Source organism: Amia ocellicauda, chromosome 12, assembly GCF_036373705.1.
Source record: "Amia ocellicauda isolate fAmiCal2 chromosome 12, fAmiCal2.hap1, whole genome shotgun sequence".
NCBI lineage: Eukaryota > Metazoa > Chordata > Actinopteri > Amiiformes > Amiidae > Amia > Amia ocellicauda.
In genome coordinates this window covers 10,265,939-10,293,487 of record NC_089861.1, presented here as the reverse complement: position 1 = coordinate 10,293,487, position 27,549 = coordinate 10,265,939, and the positions used below count along the sequence as shown (strand labels likewise).

At 40.3% G+C, this 27,549-nt stretch overlaps 2 protein-coding genes and 1 long non-coding RNA gene across 3 annotated transcripts; 1 reads left to right on the top strand and 2 right to left on the bottom strand.

The window, feature by feature from the left end:
• Positions 1-150: 150 nt before the first annotated feature.
• On the bottom strand, positions 151-10,917 carry LOC136764340 (sperm flagellar protein 1). The gene is made up of 7 exons (XM_066718312.1): positions 10,454-10,917; positions 9,584-9,695; positions 5,466-5,619; positions 2,098-2,131; positions 1,923-1,989; positions 1,091-1,196; positions 151-929 (listed from the first exon to the last, which is right to left on the bottom strand). The coding sequence occupies exons 1-7, from the start codon at positions 10,560-10,562 to the stop codon at positions 825-827; spliced, it is 687 nt and encodes a 228-aa protein (XP_066574409.1). The 5' UTR covers positions 10,563-10,917; the 3' UTR covers positions 151-824.
• Positions 10,918-14,776: 3,859 nt separating this feature from the next.
• On the top strand, positions 14,777-27,435 carry LOC136764338 (snake venom metalloproteinase VMP1). Its single transcript, XM_066718311.1, has 14 exons — positions 14,777-14,862; positions 15,688-15,770; positions 15,914-15,990; positions 18,777-18,855; positions 20,591-20,667; positions 21,460-21,616; positions 21,775-21,828; positions 22,000-22,071; positions 22,684-22,853; positions 23,260-23,344; positions 23,790-23,935; positions 24,171-24,276; positions 25,093-25,135; positions 25,468-27,435. The coding sequence occupies exons 1-14, from the start codon at positions 14,808-14,810 to the stop codon at positions 25,644-25,646; spliced, it is 1,383 nt and encodes a 460-aa protein (XP_066574408.1). The 5' UTR covers positions 14,777-14,807; the 3' UTR covers positions 25,647-27,435.
• On the bottom strand, positions 22,704-25,571 carry LOC136764339 (uncharacterized). Its single transcript, XR_010821181.1, has 3 exons — positions 25,381-25,571; positions 24,144-24,249; positions 22,704-22,791 (listed from the first exon to the last, which is right to left on the bottom strand). It is a non-coding gene; the product is annotated as an uncharacterized LOC136764339 (long non-coding RNA).
• Positions 27,436-27,549: the final 114 nt, after the last annotated feature.

The window sequence follows — 27,549 nt, the reverse complement described above, 5'->3', positions numbered from 1 at the left end:
TACCTTAACAGATACCAGATATGTACTTCAGAACTCATTGGGAAAATATTTGGTAAGATTTTGCGTTAAGTCTATAAACAATGATTTGAGAACTTCATCAATCTGGGTTACAGTAAGTACAGTAAGTATTCACTTTCCCAGAAGCACTACTGACCTTCCAGATAATTTATTATTATTATTATAAGAAGTAGTCATTTTTTTAAGAATTAAACACACAAACACACCTGATCTTTACAAGGAATAATACATATGACTGTAAAAACCTGTACCACACTGCAACTCAAAAACTTGTTGATTCTGTATCGATCGCTGCCCCTAAAGAAAGTATGTAAACATATATGTTTGTTTGATTGATCTTATCTTTGGTTAATCAATTGCATAATGTATTTCTATGCTACCAAATTCAATATCAGCAATCTAGCAGCATGGCTTCTTACACTGTAGAGCATGTTAATAAACAAATTCTAAAATGCGTCCAGCTGCCACACTCCTCACAGTAAATAGTCTGACATAAAACAGAATTCCCACGAAGCACAAGTGAAACCCATATGTACATTCTGTAAATAAGTCTTGTGTAAAACGCATTTAAGAATAACTAGGTGAAAAACAGCTTGGCACCCAAGCCAGGTATCATATTCCTGCCTGCTTTTGTTGCTGTGTTTGGGAAACATGCCAATCTTCCGAGATCAGTCAACGATTATGCCTGACTACATTCCTGTGGGCTCTGAGCTCCCAGACTGCAGCAGGGGGAGGCTGGTGTATTACTGGACTGTGTGTAGCCGGGGTGGATGTTGGGTAGGAAGTGGATTTGCCTCAGAGGGGGTCTAATTGCTCTTCTGTGGGAGCTGCAGACGTCTGGACAGCTCGTCGATTCGGATGTCTTTGAGGTGCAGGAGGTGCTGGAGTCTATTGACCTTAGCCTGCAGAATCTGAGAGCGAGACAGAGAGAGGGAACTCAGAGACGGGGCAGAGAGAACAGCAGGTCTTCTAAGGCACAGATCCACTGAGGGCCACGTAGGCGGTCAGTGTCTTCCCACCCAGCCCCATCAAAAATGACGACAATGGAGGTTGTGACCGTCCCGTCTCTCACCGCAATGGTCTCCTGTGCCGACAGCAGTGCCTGCTCCCTCTCCTCCAGCAGCAGGCGGGCGCTGGTGTCGGGGCTGGCGGGGGGCTGGCTGTAGCCTGGGCCAGGACTGCGGCAACACAGGAGCACAGCACATGCAAGGGTGAGGATGTCTTTGAGTTGGGGGAATTGGCACATACAGCAGGATCTGATCACATCCCATTCACTCCCTGTGCATGGCTGTCTTCCACCTCCAGCTGGGGTCTGGTTACTAGATAACTAGATGTCTGGTTAATAGCTTTTTTATGTTTGTTGTTCTTGTTGTTTTAATGAGGTGAAGTCATTATCTTGGGCCTGGACTGCTTTTGATCATTTATGATTCTGCAGAAGCCAACTCTTGTGTTGGTTAATTATCTTATAGGACCCATCACAAAGTAAAAAAAAGTGTTTGTTTTTTGCCAAGTCATCATTATATCTTTCTCTCCTACTACTGATAAAAAGTGTTTGAGTTTTGTTTTAAATTATGATTGTTTTCTTTGCCATCGGATCTATGGCCAGCAAGACAGCCAGAGTATGCACGCCATGAGAAACAGGTCCCTCTCTCTCATGCCACACACTATCTAGCTGTGTGGCATGATTCGAGTTTTCCAAGCCCTGCTATAAAAGCATCACGATGTTTTAATTAGTCGCTCTCACATAACCTCATATTGTGTCTGTTATAATATAATATGAAGCTGAAATGGAAACAAACCTAACAGTACAAATAAAATGAGCATTTACAGACCAGGAACATGGTAGAAGGTTCAGAAATCGATGGATCGGTCAACCACAGAATCAGTCAGCATTTGTGCCGTACCTGTGCTGTATCTGGTTGCTGTCTCTGGTGAGCTTGGGCTGGGGGCTGTAGGTTGAGGACTGAGCACCTGCACAGAGGGGAGGAATGAGAGGGGAGAGATGCCTGCTTTAGTCGCTCCCATCACATCAGCAGCACTGCTCTGCTCTGTATGCCAATGCAGTACCCTGCTGCCTACCTTGTCCACTCTCCGTGCTGTAATATTCCAGCTCCTGCAAAACACAGAGACAGCAGACACACAGTGAGAAACACGCCTGCCATGCCGATTCCTCACGACCACACGGAGCATTCCTGTAGACAAGAACCCAGCAATTTAAGTAATTATAAAATACGCTCAACAAGGCACTACAGGTTAGCTGAAGAATGTAGGGCTCTTCTGAAGAAGTGCAGTCCCAGCAATTCAGGAACAACAGGGTTTAGTGTATACAGAATATATAACTAAGGAGCCATGAAATAAAAGACAAAGTCAGTATCATGTGACCTTTTGTTTGGAAGCTCAAAATGTCAGTCAAACCACTCGAGTGTTTTTTTTCATTTTCAGCCTTTGTCAATTCCATACTGCATGAAATAGTGTTTACTTATAAAATGAGGTTTCACACCTCAACAGACAGCAGTTTTTAAACCTACTGGTCCATCTCAATAAAAAGGGATGAAATGCAAACATGCACTATTTTAGCGAGCCGGTGGTTTTGTAAGCACCAGTGCCCATGTAGACAAACATGGGATATTAAGCCACCTTTCCTCAACGGATAAATTTCACTAAATTTGAATCGCTAAGGTAGTTCAAAGTATATGGAAATACACTTCCCTATTGCTGCAGGGTGGAATGATGACACGGGAGATACTCATTAGAATGTGGAAGCTTGTAAGTTTGAATCCTGGCCAGCCCAAGGTGCCCCAGCACTACATGTTCTGGTGAAATGGACTACGGTGAGAAGACGTGATGCATTGGGATGAATCTTAGAATAAGTCAAATGAGCGCAAGTGTAGTAGACGCAAAGAGAGGAAATGGACAGAGTAAAAAGTGAGATAGAATAAGGAGTAGGCGGGAGAAAAACAGAAAAAAGGAAGAAAATAAACAAAGAAACCAACCGATATATCCTTTTTCCATACACTTAATCCTTCTAGGGCTGTGAGGTTTTGAGTCAATAGAGCCAATGGAGTCTGACTGGCTCTCTAGTCTTAGTAAACCATGTGTAATATATTGAGAACTCAACCATATCAATAGATTCTGCCTGTTGGTTCCTGTTCTTAATTTTTGCCTTGCCCATTACTGTAAAAGTATTGAAAATCTATATTCAGAAGCTGCCTGGCTATTTGATTTTACCAGAAACTGTCATTTTAATGCAGTCAATTTCCTTCTTGCACAGCAGTGACTCACTAAACCAATTATTACATAGAGCAGGCATATGGAACCAGCTCTCCAGGTTGTTTGAGTCAGTGGGAACCAGAAGTATCATGTGCTAATTATCCAGTAAGAACTTAATGAGAAAGATGGGTAGAATAGTCTCCTCTGATGTGTCACCCATCTAGTGTTTATAAAAGGTACAGTACTGTGCAAAAGTTTTAGGCAGGTGTGAAACAATGCTGTAAAGTAAGAATGCTTTCAAAAATAGACATGTTAATAGATTATATTTATCAATTAACTAAATGCAAAGTGAGTGAACAGAAGAAAATCTAAATCAAATCCAAAATCCTTTGCCTTCAAAACAGCATCAATTCTTCTACACACACTTGCACACAGTTTGTGAAGGAACTTGGCAGGTAGGTTGGCCCAAACATCTTGGAGAACTAACCACAGGTCTTCTGTGGATTTAGGCAACCTCAGTACTTCTCTCTTCATGTAATCCCAGACAGACTTGATGATGTTGAGATCAGGGCTCTGTGGGGGCCACACCATCACTTCCAGGACTCGTTCTTCTTTACGCTGAAGATATTTCTTAATGACTTTCAATGTATGTTCAGGGTCATTGTCATGCTGCTGAATAAATATGGGGTCAATCAGATACCTCCCTGATGGAATTGCATGATGGATAAGTATCTGCCTGTACTTCTCAGCATTGAGGAAACCATTCATTCTGACCAAATCCCCAACTCCATTTGCAGGAATGCAGTCCCAAACTTGCAAGGAACCTTCACCATGCTTCACTGTTGCCTGCAGACACTCATTCATGTACCGCTCTCCAGCCTTTCGGCCAACAAACTGCCTTCTGCTACAGACAAATATTTCACATTTCATTAGTCCAATCACCTGCTGCCATTTTTCTGCGCCCCAGTTCCTGTGTTTTCGTGCATAGTTGAGTCACTTGGCCTTGTTGCCACGTCAGAGGTATGGCCTTTTGGTCGCAAGTCTTCCATGAAGGCCACTTCTGACCAGACTTCTCCGGACAGTGGATGGGTGTACCAGGGTCCCACTGTTTTCTGCCAATTCTGAGCTGATGGCACTGCTGGACATCTTCCGATTGTGAAGGGAAGTAAGCATGATGTGTATTTTATCTGCTGCAGTAAGTTTCCTTGGCCGACCACTGTGTCTACGGTCCTCAACGTTGCCCGTTTCTTTGTGCTTCTTCAAAAGAGCTTGGAAAGCACATCTGGAAACCCCTGTCTGCCTGGGAGAGACCTTGTTGATGCAGTATAACTACCTTGTGTCTTGTTGCTGTGCTCAGTCTTGCCATGGTGTATGACTTTTGACAGTAAACTGTCTTCAGCAGCCTCACCTTGTTAGCGGAGTTTGGCTGTTCCTCACCCAGTTTTATTCCTCCTACACAGCTGTGTCGGTTTCAGTTAATGATTGTGTTTCAACCTACATATTGAATTGATGATCATTAGCACCTGTTTGGTATAATTGTTTAATCATACACCTGACTATATGCCTACAAAATCCCTGATTTGTGCAAGTGTACCTAGAAGAATTGATGCATTTGTGAAGGCAAAGGGTGGTCACACCAAATATGGATTTGATTTATATTTTTCTTCTGTTCACTCACTTTGCATTTAGTTAATTTATAAATATAATCTATTAACATGTCTATTTCTGAAAGCATTCTTACTTTACTTCTTTACTTTACTTACGTCTTACAGCATTTTTCCACACCTGCCTAAAACATTTGCACAGTACTGTACGAGGTCATATTTTCACTTCCTTTAAAAGATCTACTGAGTACAATTTCATTAAACCAAGCAATTTCTATTTTAGTATTAGGAGCATGTGTCCTTTGTTTACGTGCTCCTAAGATAATTGGTTAAAGATTATCCATTTACCTAAGATTAGTTTTTCACTGGAGCAATCTGGGTAAAGTGTTTTGTTCGAGGTTACAAGTCTGGAGTCCTAAAACATTTTATACTTATTGATCATAAATGTTGAGCACGTTATCTTAATACTGAAAATAAAGTTTAAGGTTTTATTATTAACAATATTGAATAGACCTTTAGTCAGAATGTCTTTACCTCTTACTGCTCACTTCCAAGTCCCTGTCAAAAACAGGTCTCTGAATATCCTCCCACATGTTCTAGTGTACTCAGGTTAAACTCCCTGGCGTCTCTGACCTGTGAAGACTGCTTGTTGACACGCTGTTTCAGCTTCTCCTCCATCTTCTGCCTCAGGGAATGTAAGACCACCTCCACCACCCCGGGGCTGCACTGTACCACTTTCCGCACCACCTCCTCCGGCACGCTAAAATTCAGCCTATTAAACACCTTTCTGAGGGGAGAGAGACACCACAAGAGAGTCTGAGAGAGTCGGAGCCACAGACAGACCCAGAATGAGCCGTCTCTGACACCTTCCCTCATTTGGACGGCACCCCTAGACCCTATAAAGCATCTCTCAACTTTGCAATCTGTAAACGGCCCTCTATCGAAGATCATATCACAGAACACAGTGTGTATGTCTTCTTACAGTCTTAATCCCCATCTGCTTTAGACCAGGGAAGAGAGATTAACAAGTGAGCAATGTCTTTAAGTATTCACGTTCCTTTATTTACCTGCATTAATTGTTATTGTTATCCACGCTGAATTTAAACAACGGCTACCAGGAAAAAGGTCCACTAAAATGAAAGGGTACATAAAATGATTTATTCTCCAGCAATGTACTCTGATCTTGCTTTTACAGAGAAACAGAGCAGGAAACAAACAACTGAACACTTCTGCAGAATGCAATGAATTGACACATTGGATAGGTTGATAAGATAACAATTGAAACTTGTGCCAAGTTTCCGGGTTTTGGGTAGAGTTTGCCATGAATCCATTCATGTAGTCACTGTTGACAGAAAGACATCTTGGAAAAGATTAAAAGTTTTTTCGGTCTCTTTGTTTATTTTTGTTTTTTTAACCTGACTGTGTTGACACTTGTGCAATTTGTGTTGTTCAATGTTTGGTATGGATGTGAAGCTAGATGTTTAAAGCTGTGGACAAAATACTGAACATACACTGCTCAAAAAAATTAAGGGAACATGTAATCATCACAGTATAACACCAAGTCAATTAAACTTCAGGGATATCAATGTGTCCAGTTAGGAAGCCTAAGCGATTGTGAATCAATGTCACCTGTTTTGGTGCAAATGAAAGTGACAACTGGAGAGGCAACAGCAAGACAACCCCCAAAAAGGGAATGGTTTTGCATGTGGTGGCCACAGACAATTGCTCTCTCCTTATCCTTCCTGACTGATTCTTCTCTAGTTTTGCCTTTTGCTAGTGTCCTTGTCACTACTGGTAGCATGAGGCGGTACCTGCAGCCCATTCAGGTTGCACAGCTAGTCCAGCTCCTCCAGGATGGCACATCCATACGTGCCGTCACAAGAAGGTTTGCTGTGTCTCCCAGTACAGTCTCAAGAGCATGGAGGAGATACCAAGAGACGGGCCGTTACACGAGGAGAGCTGGACAGGGCCGTAGAAGGGCATCAACCCAGCAGCAGGACCGGTATCTGCTCCTTTGTGTGAGGAGGAACAGGAGGAGCACTGCCAGAGCTCTACAAAATGAAACAGACTCCATGAGGGTGGCATGAGGCCCCGACGTCCTCTAGTGGGACCTGTGCTCACAGCCCAGCACCATGCAGCTCGATTGGCATTCGCCAGAGAACACCAGAATTGGCAGGTCCGCCATTGGCGCACCGTTCTCTTCACAGATGAGAGCAGGTTCACACTGAGCACATGTGACAGACGTGAAAGAGTCTGGAGACGCCATGGTGAACGTTATGCTGCCTGCAACATCATCCAGCATGACCGGTTTGGCGGTGGGTCAGTGAAGGTCTGGGGAGGCATATCCTTGGAGGGTCACACAGACCTCCACGTGCTAGCCAACAGTACCCTGACTGCTGTTAGGTAACGGGATGAAATCCTCAGACCCATCGTCAGACCTTACGCTGGTGCAGGGGGCCCTGGGTTCCTCCTGGTGCAGGACAATGCCTGACCTCATGTGGCCAGAGTGTGTAGGCAGTTCCTGGATGACAAAGGCATTGATGCCATTGACTGGCCCTCACGTTCCCCAGACCTGAATCCAACTGAGAACCTTTGGGATGTTATGTATCGGTGCATCCGATGCCACCAAGTAGCGCCACAGACTGTCCAGGAGCTCACTGATGCCCTGATCCAGGTCTGGGAGGAGATCCCCCAGGACACCATCCGCCGTCTCATCAGGAGCATGCCCAGACGTTGTCGGGAGTGCATACAGGCACGTCGGGGCCATACACACTACTGAGTCACATTATGAGTTGCCGTGATGAAATTCACACAAGTTGGAACAGCCTGTGATTTCAATTGATTACTTTGATTTTCGGTGCGAGTTTGAATCCAGCCCTCAATCGGTTGGTGATTTTGTTCCCAACGAATTACACAATGTACAGTAAAGATTTTGATCTTTAATATATTTCGTTCATCAAGATCCAATGTGTGATTTAAGTGTTCCCTTAATTTTTTTGAGCAGTGTATATATCTTAAAAGTACATTTTGGTCTGATATAACTATCTGCAGATATTTATGAAACACATTTAAAAAACTGTTTATGCACACAAAACTGCTTTTGTAAAAATATTCAGATACTTAAGTATGTGGCTGTACGATTAGTCTGTGTGGTTTTTGACATGCAAAGGTGATTTATAGGACTGAGCTGATTACAAAAATAGTAATTTGACTGAGTTCCAACTGTCTCTTACGAACTAAAGCCATGGTGGTGGTTTCAGAAGATATAAACTGCAATCCATCAGAAGCAGCTGGTCCTTTGAACTTAATTGTATGTATAATTATTTTAAGATGTTCAAGGTCATGGGCACTTAGCTTATTTCAATATAATTATCTCAATATATTATTTTTCATATATAATTACATAGTCTAAATATCAATACCTGCATAGTCTAGTGTCTTCACAGAAGTGACCTTTGAAAGCTGAACCAATCTGATCTTAATGGAATAAGTTCAAGACTTGGACTGTTTCATGAATGCTTACTTCATCCATTGCAGATTTTGTTATTGTACATCTTATACCTCAAATACAGACCATTTTGCCATTACAAGCAGTTTATTTTTGCATTAGTATATTGTGACATGGTGCTAGGAAAGGCACAAAATGGCTGATGGGCCAGAACCACATCTCCTGGACGATGAATCAGCTCTGGGGAGCACCTGAACTGCAGGCTCCCATGATTGGCCAGTGCTGGCATAAAAGCAAGAAGCAGGCACACCTTTGTGGTTTGGGGGGTTGGAGACTGGTTGTTTTTATTAGTGCGTAGCACTATATTCTGGTGTATGACTTGATTGCCCCACGGATTAATTATTAATAATTGTGTAAATAATTATGGAGTGATTCAAAAAGTCCTTCCAACTTGCGATAAAAATAACCGAAAACAGCACTGTGTCGATATGTAGGTTGTCCCACTACTCTACTAAAATGAGCTCAGATTTGCCGTGAGGTGGAACGGCATGAGTTCACCTTGAGGTGGTTTGATTTCTTTAGAAAAGAGATGTTTATTTTTGAACAAGATATATACATGCTATGAAAAGAGGAAGGACATAACTGAAAGGTTGAGTTTTGAAAGAGTGTGATAAGAAGAGATTGTATTGATCCAGCAGAAGAATATATGGTCTACCTTTGTTGCTCTTAGATTCTATCCATATCTGGGCACTTACCCTTTTTGAAAATGATGGACACAGAAACAATACAATTAATCAAAACCTGATTTTTTTAACCTATAAACTGTTATTCCGCATTATTCAGTGGATTAACATAAAACTATCATACCTGGAACAAGAGTTGTTACTGAAAACTAAACTTATTCTAGTGGTATCAGCAACTTAAAACAATGCTAAATAGTCCACAGAGTTAAACAATTAATGGCCTTTTAATATATTCTAACTTGAAGTTTTGGAATGTATCTTCTAGAATATAAGCAACTTTAGCAACAGGAAAACCTACAGTGCCCTGAAAGTGAAACTTGCATTGCAAAAGTTTCCAATAATACTAATGGAATACATAAACTGTTGATTACAAACTAAAAATAACCTTTTCTCTCTTCTCAAAGAAAAAATAAAATGAAATAACAAGCTAATATGAATATCAGGAATTTGGACAACCCCAATAGACATATGTAGTAGAAGATAAATGGTTTATTTGGTCAAGATTCACTTGACTAAGGGAACGAGGACTGAATGCTCTGTGGACAGCTGTCAATCAGTACCTGTTGAGATGGCTCCAGTTACTGATCTTCTGCTGGGTGGAGCTGGCTGGGACATAGTTGTGCATCTCCACCAGTTTAGGAAAGTGGAACTTCACCATCTCTGCAGTCAGCACTAAGGAAATAGAGCTTAGAGCTTAAAAATAGGGTTTCTGTAGTAGATAACTCTATTTAACTCTATGTAACTCTATTTCTTTCACTTAAAGAATCAAAATCTTAATTTATTCAAAAGGGGAGAGGGTATTTTGCTCACCAACGAAACGTGACTTCTGTTAGGGCTTGTTCTGTTAATGTTGCCAAACACGGCTTACTATGTGGTATGTTATTCTTCTTTTACTGTTGTGTTTCATTGTGGTCATAATGAAGGTCACCAATTGGAGGAGACTAATAGATTAGAGCTACAATGATTTCTTGAAGAATGATAAGGAATCAGCTTGGACACTTACTGTCCACAGTTGGGTGAAGTGCCCAAGATTCACCCACACACTTCTCTTCCACTCAATCACCCTCAACAGAATTGCCTAAATCTGGATCATTTTAAATAGGCTAAACGTATACTGTAATTGAGGCACTTTAAATCAATAAGTGACACTAGCAGTAGCTAATCAAATTTTACAGTTGCTATGTTGATTTGAAGATAGCTAGCGAAAAATCAAAGTCTGGATGTTATTGCATGTGTACTGTTTAATTGTGCACTACTATATTTGCATCACGCCTAAGTGCTCGCGTTCTTGTTGCGCAGATTCCACCAGTTCTGCGCAGATCTGCAAATTCCCACCGATCCCATTGATGGAGCCGCACATATCTGCGCAGAAATGCGGATCTGCGCCACACCAGCGCGGCCCTTATCCCGCCCTGTCCGACACGACTGACCTCCGTCGCTGAAGTCCCGGGCGATGCTGCGCTTGGGCCGAGACAGCGGGACTGCGTCCACCCAGGAGTACAGCTCCTGCAGGCTGTCTTCATCCAGCTCTACCGACATGCTCGGCTCCGACTGGCTTCTCTTACCAGTGCTGTGTCTTATTGCATTTAACTCCCGTCTTGCAGTTTCTTTCGATGCTGTGTTGCTTTCACCGTGTTTTGGCCAGCTGTACGCATCTGTGTTTGTAGTAACACACCTGCGTCTCTGCGGCTCCGCGGCTCCGCGGCACCATGGCAACGGCGCCGGGCGACCTCGGCACCTGTCACGTGATGGTGGTCACTCGTAGGACAGGGCGCATGCAGAATATATTCACCGATCAGCCAGAGCAGTATGAGCACTGACAGGTGAAGTGAATGACACTGATCATCTCGTTATCATGGCACCTGTCAGTGGGTGGGATATATTAGGCAGCAAGTGAACATTTTGTCCTCAAAGTTGATGTGTTTGGAAGCAGGAAAAATGGGCAGCGTAAGGATCTGAGCGACTTTGACAAGGGCCACATTGTGATGGCTAGACGACTGGGTCAGAGCATCTCCAAACTGCAGCTCTTGTGGGGTGTTCCCGGTCTGCAGTGGTCAGTACCTATCAAAAGTGGTCCAAGGAAGGAAAAGCGGTGAACCGGTGACAGGGTCATGGGCGGCCAAGGCTCACTGATGCACGTGGGGAGCGAAGGCTGGCCCGTGTGGTCCGATCCAACAGACGAGCTACTGTAGCTCAAATTGCTGAAAAAGTGAATGCTGGTTCTGATAGAAAGGTGTCAGAACACACAGTGCATCGCAGTTTGTTGCGTATGGGGCTGCGTAGCCGCAGACCAGTCAGGGTGCCCATGCTGACCCCTGTCCACTGCCGAAAGCGCCTACAATGGGCACGTGAGCATCAGAACTGGGCCACGGAGTAATGGAAGAAGGTGGCCTGGTCTGATGATTCACGAGTTCAAGGTGTTGACTTGGCCTCCAAATTCCCCAGATCTCAATCCAATCGAGCATCTGTGGGATGTGCTGGACAAACAAGTCCGATCCATGGAAGCCCCACCTCGCAACTTACAGGACTTAAAGGATCTGCTGCTAACGTGTTGGTGCCAGATACCACAGCACACCTTCAGAGGTCTAGTGGAGTCCATGCCTCGACGGGTCAGGGCTGTTTTGGCGGCAAAAGGGGGACCTACGCAATATTAGGCAGGTGGTCATAATGTTATGGCTGATCGGTGTATATAATAATAATAATATTATTGCTATTTTATCCAAGGCTAAAGAATAAGTAATGGCATGTACTGTGTGTTACTTTTATTATTATTATTATTATTATTATTATTATTATAACTTACAACAAAGTGCAAGGCATCAAACATTACAAATTCGAATTTACATTATACAAAGCAATTCAAAGTATAATACATTTTACAACTTCCAGTTTACACAGGTAAGTACAGTAAGTGAGGTCTTACATCCTGGAAAGGATGCATTTTACTGGAGCAATCTAAGTGAAGTACCTTGCTCAAGGGTACAACTGCACTGTCCCACCCAGGATTTGAACCCACAACCTTCCAGTCATGAGTCCAGAGCCCTAACCACTATAAGTATATGAAAAATAAGTAATGAGAACTGTTGCCTTCGTTAGCCTATAATATCGATGTACTCAGTCGCACACTATAATAGATTTTAAATTTTATTTGTATTATGAAGGCAATGTAAAACAATACAGAAATACAGTGACAAAAAGCGTCAGGGGTCTAGGACAATACAGAGACACCAGCAACAAGTCCCTTCCCTGCGCCGCGGCCTCTCACTGGACTCCAGGGGAATCCGGGGGTGGGGGGTCGCAGCCAGGCTGTCGGTCCTCCGCAAAGCGGGTTCAGGACAAGATGCTTCCATTACTGCAATCACTACGTCTTCCGCTCACTGCTATAGGGGCTGCCTGAACTACTGAAGTACACAATACCGTATCATACTTTTTATTAATATATAACAATAATTAGAGATAAGTGTCCATAAACTAGGAAATTAAAATAAAGAAGTAGGCAGGACTCATTGAAAACCGCATTACATTGTGTCTCTGCCAGCTTGTGAAGTATTGTCCTGTGTTATTGTATGATGTGTTTGTGTAATGGTGTTGTCCTATATGTGCTATAATTCGGAAACAATACGTAAAATACGTTGCTAACATTGTTGCAAACATTGTGTGTTAGCAGGGAGGGAAATAAGAAATAAGTAACCATTGCTTATTTCATGAAAAACAGGGAAACACAATTAAGAAATGAGTAACCATACTTATTTCTAGATAAAACTAGCAATTAAAAAAACGGGCAAACTGAAAAAGTAACCAACAAGGAAAAGTAAAAATAAGTAACCATATTTATATTTCGAAAACAGGGAAACAGAAATTAGGAATAAGGAACCATTACTTGTTTTTTGCAAAAATCTGAAATAAGGAATGAGCCCATTACTTATTTTTTGAATACCACAAATCAGATATAAAAAATAAGTAAACGTGACTTATTTTGCAGAAAAACTGAAAACAGTAACAAGAAATAGGTATCCATTGTTGATTTATTGAGAAAGTGAAACAAAAAAATGCAATCATTCCTTATTTTGAGAAATGAGAAATAAGTAATTAGTAACCATTACTTCTTTTTTGAACAATAAGGAATAAGGCATTAACTTCACGGAGGTCAGGGACACAGCATTTCTGATTTTCAATCCACACCAGGTCTTAATTATTTAATTGAAGTCACCCCATATGAAAAACTATTTCTCATATATATTTATATATTTATATTAGATTATAAATGTATCATAACTATATGAAAACATAATATATATTGTACATGATGGGATTATTAAGAGAACATTAAATCACCTGTTTTTATTTATTTTGTATTTTGTAACAGTTGCAAACTTAAACTTTACACAGAAAACATGCATTAGCACAGCATCTATAAGGATTTCCCAGCCCTGGTCTACAGCATATCTGTGGCACTTTTATCAGGATGCTATGAACTTTTCTGATTTTGGAGGGTGGAGAGATATTTGGGGTACCAGTCTGGGGAGTACAGAGAACTTGCAAACAGGCCCATGGACATTTGTCCCTAAACTGTAACTCACAGAGGAGGCTTAGTAAACCAGGTATACCCAGAACCACTGCAGTACGTCAAGCCAGGGGCATCGCTAGACCCTGTATTTTCTCTCAGCCCCCCTAAAAATAATATGATTATGAAGTAACGGCGCAGTCAAACAAAACACCGTCAGCCGCCCCTTGTATTTTCTCTGAGTAACCCCCCCCACCACTGCTCTTACCCCGGAAAAACCCCCTCCCCACCCTTCTCTCTTAGAATGCAAAAAAACACCATCAGCACAGTACCTAGCCCACCTAAAACTTGAAGTCTAGAAATGTCCTTGCCTCAAGCCATCTTCAGCACATTTTATTCTCAGATGGTTTGGTATTGTCACATGTCTATGCTTGTGTTTACATGCCTGGCAGTAAATACATAAATAATAATAGGCCTACAGCTCTTCCATGTAATATAAACGCCTGGTGTACTGTGCTTAGATTGTTTTATTGCTCAATGTCTTCCCTCAGCTTTTGCTTTTATCTGGTGGAAAGTCGCACTGTGTTGCAATGGAAGCAGGACACCCACATTGGATTACTATACCCCCTTGAGATCCTTCACCAAACCAAATATTGCACCTATATATGGGAAGAATGTTAATGTAGTATAACAAGTGATTTCCAATGAACAATCTAGTCAATCATTACAGCCTTATTATATTCTGTCCTTGTAAACACAGGATGTATGTGGATTAACTGTGTATGTGAAGCATTACAAAAATAAACAATAATAATACAAATTGACAGCATATATAGATAAAATATAACATACAGAGAGAATAGTAATAGGTAAATACACCTTTAGAACTAATGTGTTGACCAAATTACAACACAATAATGTGTATTTTTAATGCAATTCTGTTTAACACATTAATGTGTTAAAAATACCCAGTATTGTGTTACAAATACACATTACTGTGTTGTATTGTTTTGTAAATTTTAACACAAAGTTGTGTTGTCCTTGAACAAATTCAGAATGTGTTAAATTTAGCACCTTAGTTGTCAGAGTGTAGTCAACGTGCTTTTGCACTTGCATTGGCAGACCTAGTTTAGTTTTTGTTATCTTTAAAACTTGTATTAGGTCATAAAATGTACAATAACAAGAACTCAGCCTAGAGGCGTGTCAGGAGCACTTCCACAGAAGTGTGACCATACCTGTATAAATACCATGTATTCACTCCATCAATATCTAATGGCACAATGAAAGCGAACGTATTTCTGGCAGTGTTGGCTTCTGTTGCGTTCTGTCTTACAGGTAAGATTTAAGTGTATTTTTAGTTTTAAGATTTAAGAGTTATTTGTGTTATGGTATCTATTTTATATGTAGGTAATCTGATAACGTAATAATAGTACATAAACTCAGTAATGCATTCGACAACCTAATTTGTCATTCTGTTATACTCAAGTCATTTATCAATGGCAGATACTCAGAAATTAATTGTGGATGAAACAGTTGTATTAGTTAATGGCATAAGGTAATTTAACTAACATAAAAGTAATTTTCACTCCAATAAGATATACTTATTTCCCACATAATTATTAATTATTGAGATGCTGTGATTAATTGAATACATGTTCTTAAAAGCGCTTTTCTGACAATGTATCTGTACCAACAGTTGTCAGAGTTTTTCTTAAATGTGGAAGTTGTAAAATGTATTATACTTTGAATTGCTTTGTATAATGTAAATTTGAATTTGTAATGTTTGATGCCTTGTACTGAACTGTATTCTTGCACTTTGTATTGTGCTTATGTTGTAAATCGCCCTGGATAAGGGCGTCTGCCAAGAAATAATAATAATAATAATAATAATAATAATAATAATAATAATAATAAATGTGAGGCTTTTTTGAGAAAGATGCTATGTACACATCTGTGAATCTAATGCAATATTAATATGCCTTCCCTCACAGTAACTGTCTCTGCCTATGTTGTACATTCACAACATGTAGTAATTAGAGCTGCTATGGTTTTCAAATGAAAGACAGAATCTATAACATAGCTATCCACAGCACCTGACTTTTGGTGTGCATTTGTCTTTGCAAGAGTAACAGCTGTCTTTGCTGTGTGCTGTTATTACAGTGAACGGGTGCAGGAGGGCCCGCTCTGTGGACACAAAGAAGGTAGAAGTGAAGACCATTCAAATTTACAGTTCCAACTCAGAGGTAAACACAAAAAAATAAACATAGCAAAAAACAAACAGAAATGCCTATGCCCAAGTGCTCTCATAGAGACATTTTAAAGATGAATGGTCTTAGCTCATGTGCTTTGACTGTTTTACTCAATTGTACATATTTATTGTAAACAGGAAGAATTTCCAAAGCAAGCTCAGTTATCCATGCAGCTGTCTGGACAAAATCACACTGTGCACCTGGTCAAGACTCTGTGAGTATCCCAGACCTAAACTGCACACACACACACACACACACACATATACATCAATATATATATATAATGTAACTCGAAAGCATCCATACACTACAGCGTCTTCATTCCCATGAGGTGCTTGCCAAAATAAGGCAAAAATATATAAAGAAAATTTTATTTTGTAGCCGCACTCTCACTTATTCAGTTTTTAGACCAGACTTTTGTATAATACAATAAATTATTTTATTGAATCACATCACAACGTGTTTCGACACTACTATGTCTTCATCAGGTAGCCTTTACAATTACCTAACAGGTGTCTTTTAAATAACAATTAAGACATCAATTAAGAAATCAAACCCACCCTCTCCCAATAATTACATTCTATCAGATGATCAAGCTTTTTTAGTTACAGACAAGTTCAAATCACAGTAGGCTAACTTAATTATCACATATACAATGGCCCTATCACAGTATATTAAACATACCATTCTTATAAAAACTATTACCCTAGTATGTCAATAAATTAGGTGAAATGCCAATATCCATTGTAACTACGGCACAGACTACATACTTTTGATATATTGTTCCTAATATTGGAAAGGTGATGAAAAAACATTAAAACCAATTACATCCCAACAATAATGACAATTTATTTTAATATAAACATAATCACTCCCTAGATTCCACATGGAAATCAAAAATCAATCTTTATCAATCACATTGGTATACATGAATACATGGTTCACAAAAACAAACTAAGATCCAGAGTTTAATTTAACCCTTATGGCTCCATCGTTTTTAAAGTGAAAATCCCAAACGCTTCTCTGTTTAGCAAATGTTTAATGATATTCCCTCCCCTTACTGGAACTGCTATTTTTTCAGTTGCCATGAATTTCAAACTAGAGGCTGATCCACGATTCATTTTTTTAAAATGTCTGGCTATGGCATAATCCATGTTGTTATTGTGAATAGCAGCATTATGTTCTGATATACGTATTTTTAAATTTCTCTTGGTCTGTCCTATATATGCCAGCCCACAAGGACATTTAAGCATATAAATTACATAAGTAGAATTACAATTAATACAATTCTGAATTGAGTATTTATGTCCTGAGTGTGGATGTGTAAAATATGTAAATATCTGCCACAAGGATAATTCCCTGTCAATTAATCTTTTAACCAGTTCCCACTCTTCATAGGTGGCCTGTACAACGAGGGGACAACTCTATCTTTAACATTACTGCCACGCTTCACATAAAATCTAGGAGTAGAGGTAGCAAATTATTTTAGTTGAGGATCACATTCCAGCATTTTTCAATGTTTTAAAATTATATGTTTAATAGTATTAGACAACTAATTATGTTCAGTTACAAAAGTAATACCTTGTTCCCTTGAAACTCTATTTTTTGACTCTCCCAAAAGTGTTTCTTGTTTTAAAAACTTTTCTCTATTAAAAGCTGTTTTTATTGAATCACTTTTGTAACCCCTTAATTGAAACCGATTCTGTAGATCTTTAGCTTTACATTCATAATCAGATTAATTGCTACATATTCTTTTAAGGCATATGAATTGACAATAGGGTATATTTTTGATCATATGTTTCGTATTTCGCTCAGTGGGTTTCCGAAAAATTGACGTATTAAATGTACCATCAGAGTTTAAAGAGATATTCAGATCTAAAAAATGCAATTCAGTTTGACTACATTCCATAGTGTATTTCAAATTGGGATAAGTATTGTTAATATAATTGCTAAACACCATCAAATCATCTACAGAACTAGTCCACAGTAAGATAATATCATCAATATATCTTTTCCAAAAATAAACATTTCGTAATAGTAGATTGGAGGCTTTATCATTAATATATTGTTTTTCCCAATAACCCAAATATAAATTTGCTTAATATGGGGCAAATGAGGAACCCATGGCTGTACCCTGAGTTTGTAAATAATACTTGTTATTAAACAAGAAATAGTTGGACAAATTCCGTTATTTATAATTGAAAGTTCATAGGAATTTCATCTTTTTGCGGTTCAAAATAATATGATAGTGCCCCCAAACCACACTCATGTGGAATGTTAGTGTACAAACTTTCGACATCAAAAGAAACAAGGAAAGATTTACTAATTGACTTCTTAATTGTTATTTAAAAGACATCTGTTAGGTAATTGTAAAGGCTACCTGATGAAGACATAGTAGTGTCGAAACACGTTGTGATGTGATTCAATACATTTTTTAAAAAATTATTATACAAAAGTCTGCTCTATATATATAAAAATCATCACCATCAGCCTATATTGGTCCACTGCTGTTGCTTGACATATTTATTTTAAAGTTGTGCAATTGTCAGGCCAGCCAGATGGCAAACTGGTCATGTGCCGCCTGTTCTATTATGTATAAATGTCATGCAAACTAGCAACAATACAAACAAATCAGCAGAGTTCCTAGTAAGTGAAAGAACTTGCTTTATGCAGCAGCTAATATCTTTGGAGTCTTCTGACCCAAAAAAACAATACAAGCATTCCTGAATAGCAGATAGTATTTCATTATATTGTATTATTTGATATCTACCTCAACTGCATTTATTATCATGTATTTCTTGGCAGACACCCATAGCCAGGGTGACTTAGAATTTACAATTTTAATCATTGTAAGCATTACAATTGCAGTAATACAATCAATACAAAAATAAATTTAAGCATTATTAAAGGGCAGTATTACAATCAACAGTTCTGGAGTACTGTACCGTAGTCAGCAGTGATGGTGCTTTTATTCACACAATGGTGTCTTTCTTTTCAAAGGGACCTGCTTTCAGAAAGATTCACGCTTCACCATTACACACAGGAGGGCTCTCCAGTGTCCGAGACACGCAATCACATGGTAAGCACACTACACACTATATTATCAGAAGTGATGCCTCTACCAGGGACTGCTTCATATACTTAGAGGTTTTTATTGTGCACCATGACAACCTGCAGTATTGTTTACCATGCACTACCACCACTGACAGAATTAAAGTTGGGGGCTGTAGGAGCCTATAGTCATAACAACATGATAATGCACCATTATCACAAAATATAGCATTTCCTGATAAGAACCCCTCAACCATGCCTTGGAACTCTTCCAAGACAGTACAAGAGGGGGTGCAGGAGTGTGTCAAGGAAGGCTTGAGCTAGTTACAGTAAAAAAAATGTGCAGATTATATATATATATATATATATATATATATATATATATATATATATATATATATATATATATATTAAACATATTATATTCTAAAAAAAAAAAAAAAGTTCTTCTGCATCTTGAAAGGCACTTCTAAATCAATTATTATTATTATACTTGTTGTGTAGTTTCTCCGACAAGTAAATTCAGCAACGTGCTTAGAGAGAACCTGTGAGAAATGTATCGTTTTGTGAGAAAGCGAGTAAAGTGTCCAATACAAGCTGAAATGAGAAATGAGATAACGCAAACAGAAAATATGACAAAGCTTATTTAAAACTGGACTTTGCATTTAGTGGCTTCCCAGGAACTGCAATTAAAATAGAATATTGCTCCCAGCTTTCTTTGGAAGATGAATTATGTCTCTTCCTGTTTAAATTGCTACCCTGGATCCCAATACTTTGTGCATTGAGGAAACAAACACACCCCTCCCACTGGTAAGGAATAACGAATATTATACATAATTAATTCCTCATTGGTTTGTGTCATGTTTCTTAAATGGTTGTGAAGTTTTATTTTAGCTGTTTCCATTTCTACTGTTATTGATCTTAAAAGGTATACTCCTGTATCTCATTATGATCTCTATATTGATCAAATCCCTATTTTTTTTTATCATGCTTTTGAAACATATTAGTGTATTGTTTTGTAAACTATGAGGAGGCACTGTAATTTTCTGTCATTGTTCAGGGAGGCTCATTTTGATCAAGTTTGAGAACCCTAGGTCTAGATACACTAATTGAAACCTGCAAAGTGTGTAATAAATATCTGTCACAAACGTTGTTGACTGTCAGACTTCAAACTACAGATGATGGGGTGCTGCTGACTATAACTGAAATCAAATCCTGCTTAGGGCCCCCAAAAGGCTGGAAATGGCCCTGTACACAATACACAACTAGCAATGCAAGCACTACAGAAGTGCAGTTTACAAAAATCTAAAGATTTTTTTAAGTACAGACATTACTAACTTCACTGAAGGGAGGATTTCCACTTCAGCAGAAGAGGTAATCAATAAAAATGAAGCTCTACGATTGATCCAGACTGCACTATGGAGGGCCAGGCTCACGTCATGGAGAGTGATGCAAGAGCTGTGGTGTGAATGTGAAAACACAGAACCAGGTCCTGGAGGTTCATAGTCCAGCAAGTTGCTCTCTGCATTATCAGCAGATAAACAAATGTTGCTGTTAATTTGGGTAGGCCAAGGACAATGATTTGAAGTTTGAAAATGGAGGGCACTGCAGTCTTTTCAGAGCAAAGTTTGTGCACCCCTCTCCTAAATAGCACAGTGTTTTAAAAAAATCTTTACCCCTTCAACCACCAAGAGTTTTAATTATATTTTGTGATGCAATGGCAATAAACCTCACTGCTCTCCTTCTCCTTCTCTGTCTTGCAGGAGCATTGCTGCTACATTGGCTGGATGGAAGGATTTCCTGACTCTTACGTGGCTCTGTGTACCTGCCAGGGTTTCAGGTGAGAGTCAGTGTTGATGTTAAAGGCCCCCGGTTTATGTAGGAACGAACACTCATGTGTTACCAGGCTACATAATGAAACATATTATGCTCTTCTCTTGTATTTTGCCTGAAGAATTAATCACCATTTTCAGCTAATGAATTAAATCAATCAATCAATGTTTATTTAGATAGCGCCCTTACACATTGGAAATAAATGGACAAATATACAAAATATACAAATAAACCATTAGGCACAGAGGAGAGGAAAAATAATATCCTCCTCGACTAATTACTGGCCCTGGGTTACGTCGTTGTCCAATCCAATCCAATACGATACAGTACAAATATACTCGCAATAATAAATACTCGTCATTACATTTCCTAACTTAATTTTAGAAAATGCAAAATATGCAAACCATATATTTGACTTTGGAACTTGAACTGTGACAGCCAGGGTCATTATTCTTTCATCCATGACTGTGGGAAACACATCTTTGCGTACTAAATAAAGGAAGATCCAGGGATAATTTTTAATTATTTACAGGAAAATAAAGTAGTAGTAGTAGTAGTAGTAGTAGTAGTAGTAGTAGTGGTGGTGGTAGTATTGATATTATTATTAGTACTAGTAGTAGTAGTAAGAATAAGCCACCAGAGAACATCTGTATAAACAATACTACAATTATAACTGAAATTGTATGATATGGTGTGTAGCGTGCATAATTAGTAAGCATATAGAAAAGCAGCTATATTTTATGATCCAAGCAGCTTTTTATAATCTCCGTTTCAGCTCTTGCTTTTGTATGTGTTTCAGTGGTTTCCTCAGCCTGGGGGAGCATAGTTACACTATCACCCCCGCCATGGACGGTGGGCCCCAGCACACCCTGACCAAGTTCAAGGCTCCGGAAAGAAAGAAACGCTCTGCGTCCCTCTCTCCGCTGCCCACAACTGGACACCCCCAGCCAAGCACGGTGAGCCTCCCACTTTCACTGCATTGATCTGTGGAATGGGACACCACTTTATGGAAGATTATATTTCCATTTAAGTTTTGTTTTTCGTTCTGCATATTTGCCCCTTTGTTTATGTTGTTTTGTTTAATCCCAAAATCTCTTTGTGATTGCTTTGGCAGGTTCCTGATAAGACCTGGGGTATTGAGCTGTTCCTAGTGGCTGATCATGCTGAGGTAAGAACTGCTTTACAGTGTGGAAGAAAATAGATTGTAGGTCCCCAGATTGTAACCTGGGTCCCTGTTCCCCAGCCTCTGGTCTGTGGACTCCTTGTCGACCTTGTTTAATTCCCAGGTGGTCTACGGTTGTCTGTCAGAGTAACGTCCCTTTTTTTACTTTCGTTTCAGTTTCAGCGGCAGAACAGTGATGTGGAGAGGACGCAGTGGAAACTCATAACTCTGGCACACCACCTCAAACAGGTAGGCACACCTCACCTGGGACAAGTACTGGCCCTGCCTGGGATCTGTACATCACTGCTTGATAACAGGAGAGGGATGGGAGACCGATAGTGATGTCACTTCCTTGAGGTTCTGTGCAAGTCCTCCGTTGGTTCTGCAGTTGAACAGAACCCCTCTTGAAATGGTATCGGGGGGTTTAATCCTGAATGCAATGGGAATGGAAATGGTATAGCTTTCCAAGAGGGTGATGGATTTTTGTGCAAGATTTTTGACCCGACAGCAGGATGATTTTTGAAATGAAAACGGGTTGTTGAAAAGCATCGTTTTCTGATCTCACATTGCACAAACAGAACCAACTGCTGAACCCCTGCTAATACAGATGGTAACAATAGAAAGATAGAAGACTGGCAGAACACTTTGAGACCAGCAGTCTACAGCTGTTTGTAAGAGGATATTTGATGTTGTGGATTAAGGTCAGCAAACACAGCTGCTTATGTTCCTGTGTGCGGGGCTGTGGGGTGGATTGAACCCTTAGGCAGTGCAGTTATAGTACCAGCATGTCTGGTGTCTGTCTCACAGGGTATATTTGTTGTGATGTTAAGTATGCAGTATGTCTCTGCTGTTTGCCCTCAGATCTACAAGCAGGTGGGCATCGAAGTGTGGCTGGTGGGCACCGAGGTGTGGACAGAGGGGGACAAGGCAGAGGTCAGTTACTCTTCCAGCGACGCCCTGACCAACTTCCTGAAATGGAGACAGACAGACCTGCTTCAGAGGGTGCATCATGACAATGCCCAACTCATCAGGTACAGCCCAATCCCAGGCAGCCACAGTGCCTCCATATGAATGAATTAAGTACAGTTGGTTGCGATTCACATGACGCTTGACTGCGGTCAGGTGATGCGGAGTAATAAAGCAGTCAATCGATGTGCTGTCATGTTTGAGAGCAATGTCTTTGTTTTTTTGTTTTACAAAACGATTCAACAAGTTCTGCTCTGAATATTTTCTTTTCACTAGGCCTACTGACTAAAACAAGACAAAATGTAATTCCAAATTTGAGGGAGACTTATGCCTGGTTTTATGGTGGAGGGTCAGCTGTTTTAATGTTACTTAAATTGGATGGAAATGGAGATTGTTCTAAGGGTGCTCAAAGGGTTGAAACCCTCTGCATCAGCCTGCTTTGATCAATTGATGGTCTCCCTCTTTTTTCAGTGGCAAGAGGTTTGAAGGTAAAGTCCTGGGAGAAGCCCCCATAGGTACCATGTGTTCTCCAATCAGCAGTGGAGGGTTGGTGCAGGTAAGAGGTCAGCAGTGTGAAGTAGTGGTTAGGGCTCTGGACTTTGCGATGCAATGCAGTAAAAACCTAGTTGTATCAATGGGTAATTGTGTGTAAAAATAACCCAGGAATAACAGCCATCCTGTTAGGTTATACAGACACAGCATTAAGACACACATGACTGTACTAGAGACAGATATAGATGGATAAAGAGATAGGCAGACAGATAAACGGATATCTGTGTGTAAGGAGAACAGTAGGGAAGCAAGCTCACAGCCAAGTACCACAGCAATATAAATCCATGCCAATTGTAAGTCATTAATATGGTATGATTGCAGATGACTTTGAAATATGAAAATGCATTGCAGTGATTTAGGTCATTTTTCTTATAATACAACCCATTAATTAGGTATTGCTTTCTCGCTGCTGGGTGCCTAACTAAGGTGATGCGTCTTTCTGTGAACAGAGTCCTGATCACAGTGCTTGGGAGCTCGCCGAGATCTTGGCCCACGAGATTGGGCACAACCTGGGCATGTATCACGACAACGAACCGGGCAGGAAATGTAGCTGCACCTCTTGGAGTGGCAAATGCATCCTCAATTCGTTCACAGGGTAAGGACAGGCTGCCAAGGTGGGTGTTAGACAGGAAGTGTGCTGGTGAGGGCTGCATCCCAGCAGGTTTTACAGACACCTTCAAAACTGGGGAGAATTGTTAAAACCAGGTGATGAATTTAGGCACCGAAGTGCTCAGGAGCTCGAGTGGATTAAATACCCCTGTGAAATAAATACCTCAGACGTGTGTACTGTCAGAGGGACTCACAGTGTTTGTCCCTTGGTGTGTTTCCAGGCCAGGCCAGAGCTCAGTCTTCAGTGACTGCAGTAAGAACTCCCTTGCATTTTTCCTGAAGAGAAAGAACGCCACCTGTCTGAAGGACAAGCCACACACATCCCTGGTCAGTCCCACCGTGACACACTGACACCAGAGAGAGAGAGAGCGTGCGCATACACACGCACACGCACGCACGCACGCACGCACGCACGCACGCACGCACGCACGCACGCACGCACGCACACACGCACGTGCACTCTCCACTGGACCATCAAGCAAGGCAGCTATATAAGCAACACAGTGAACACACCCATAACCATTGCTGACTTGAAGTTCAAATCTAATTGTAATGGTACAAAGTGGTGTTTGATTAGTGATCATTGCTCTCTCTTATCCTCTTATATAAATATCCATTGTACATTAAAACATTGTTGGTCCAAAATACACCATGAGAGATCGCTGCATATCAGTTCGCCTGGAGATAAGAGCTTATCGCATCCGATGCAGATGATGACCGGCCAGCTGTGTTTTGCTAATTACTTCAGGAATCAATTACCCTTATCAGGATGCTTCTATGTGCTTAGTCCCACATAAACACTCACATACAACTCACAATCCCGTTTTTCACTTGTGACCACCAGAGGTCTTCAGAACACCACATACAGCTCAGATTATCCCTGATCTCTCAAATACAGTGTCTTTAGTGTAGTTGTGATCTACTGTCTGGAAAGGGAGTCCCAATGCTTCAAGAACAATAGGAAGGGCTCTTCTGGTACCCGATATCTGATATGAATTTGGCCCAGTGAGTTCCAACTGAGATGCAGTGTAAGACAATTGTCTAACTGACCATCTATGAAGGCCTCTCTCATGTTGTAAGAATGGCACAGAGGTGTCTCCCCCACCTTTTGACTAATGCCTGTCTTTCTCTTTGCTCTTTCAGGAGACAGATGATCTGACCAAGGTCTACAGACTGCCACTCCTTGGTAAGAGCACTCAGTATAGACCTGCACTAATGGATTTGCAGTAGCTGAGGCACATAACTTTTTATATATACTATACTCTTCTACTCTGATAGGTGTACAATTATATTTCACAATACTAACCCCTGCCCTGGAGAGCCCCCAGTCTATCAGCTTACTTTATAATTCAGAGCTCTAAAGACAATGATTTTCTATTTTGATGACAATGGTAAATAAACAAGCTAACCCCTCGCGTTAGCCTCCCATACCCTCTATAGATTCCCTGGCCCAGTGCTGGCACTGGCATGTGGCTCACTGGGTGATGTGAGCGTGATGTTTCTCCTGTGTCTCTGCAGTGTGGGCGCTCTCCCTGCTGCTCCTCGGCGCGGTGTTCCTGTGTGTTACGCTCCTGCTCAGGAAGTGGTGCAACCCCCTCTCCTCCTCCTCCATGTCTACCTCGTCCGACGCCTTGCTGAAACAAGACAAAACTGAAGCCTGCAGCTCTCCCCATGCAGACAGCCCTCCCCCAGTGTGAGGAGGCTTGATTGACCTCATGTTACATTAATTGATGCCATCCATCACAGATTCCAGCTTCTCTGCACAGTTGCCGTGAATTAAGCTCTTCAGGGGTGAGTTGGGTGTATCTTTATGAAACAGGGCACAAGCACCTGCTGCTATCATGTTTCCACATCCCTTATGGCAGGGGTTCCCAACCCTGGCCCTGGATTACCCCCTACCTTGCTGTTTTTTGTTCCAACTGAGCTCTCAATTACTTAATTGAACCTTAATTGATGTAAACATCTGCTTAGATTGGACTTTTTAAATTGTGTAATAAAATAGTTGGTTCTTTAATTAGTTCTTCATACAATTCTATACTTACCTGAAACCCCCTACTGTTTCAAATTATGAAAAGGCTCGGATTTAGGAAATTATTAGTTTAGGGTTCAATTAAGGACCAGGGTTGGGAACCACTGCCTTATGGAACCAAACTCAACCCCTCCCAGAAGAGGCTTTTGCTTACTGATTGCTGCAGTTTGGGAATTGCAGGAAAAATAAAGCCAAATGTGAAGATCCATTATCATTATGTGACAAAACTTATGAGATATAAGAGAACTGTACTGTGAAATATGATTCTGGATTCTGAAAGATTACTACGAAGGATGGACAGTGTAATGTAGAAAACACTGTCGGACCGGTGTTATGTACATTAATATTTTGTGTAGACAATACTGTATATATATATTTCATTTTTTTGTATTGAGATATTTATTGAATGTATTATTTAAAAGATGTTGCATGTGTTGCATTAATGAAGGTGTTGATATTGGATTATCATGGGAATCCCTGTTGATGTGAACTACTTAATTTAATACTGATGGCTGTTGTGGGAATGTGAATGCAATCAATACATCTAGGTATGTTAGTCATGGGAGAGATAGATAGATAGCACTGCTGATGAAGATGCCTGGGGGATCATTTTAGATGAGATAAAGTCACAGCCTGGGACAGGGAATCATCAGCAAGTTCGGAGCCACATACTTAAGGTTTAAGATACTTTATTTCTAAATTAAAGTGTCCAGGCTGTGGGTGGGTGTGTCTGATTGGTCAGGAACCCCATGGCTGCCAAATATGTGAATTTTTGTAATATGTTCAGCTTGGAATGTGTATTTGCACTGCTAACTAAAATATGTGCTAAAGAATTTGGAATTCTGAGGCAATGGAATGTATGATGTCAATTGATAGTCACCCTGTGATTGGTTCTTGCTTACTCTAACTGACACTAAGTATCTGTTCCCTATGTGAGGTACACATTTCTTAAGAGACAGGAAAAGCAAAATGAATCTGAAAACTGAAAAACTGTAGGCCAGGTTGAAGATGTAGTCAATGATCACTTCACCAGGTCTATCATGGCTTATCATGTGGTAATGATAGCAAACGAGCAAGTTTTCCCCAGTGTAGATCGGTACTGAGATCTTAAAGGACCAGATCCTGACGGGGGAATGTTGACAGTTGCCTATGGGCACTGTGGCCATTACTGGTTTGTAGCTTAGTGCCACCTTTTGTGCCTGTATTTATGAGAGTAAGCAGCTTCTTCTGTTGAACCATAACTAGTGTTTTGTACACAGTGTCCCTATAAGCAGTAGGGAATGTATTCTCTGTATTAACCCTGCATTATGTGATGTTAACCGAATGTGATTTTTTAAATAAAGTTTAAAACAAGCACTGTTATTCAAAAATCCTGAAACTTGATGAGGTCATAGTATCCTCCCTTTAACACCAGCAGCAAATAACAAAATATTTGTACAGTTTTGTAATCATAAATAAAGAATTCTCAAGCTTTTATGAGGTAGAGTGAAATTATTTCAAATGCATAAGAATCTTGGATGTGCTAATGAAAAGTCAAACCAGAAATAACCATTTCAAATTTAATTTATTAT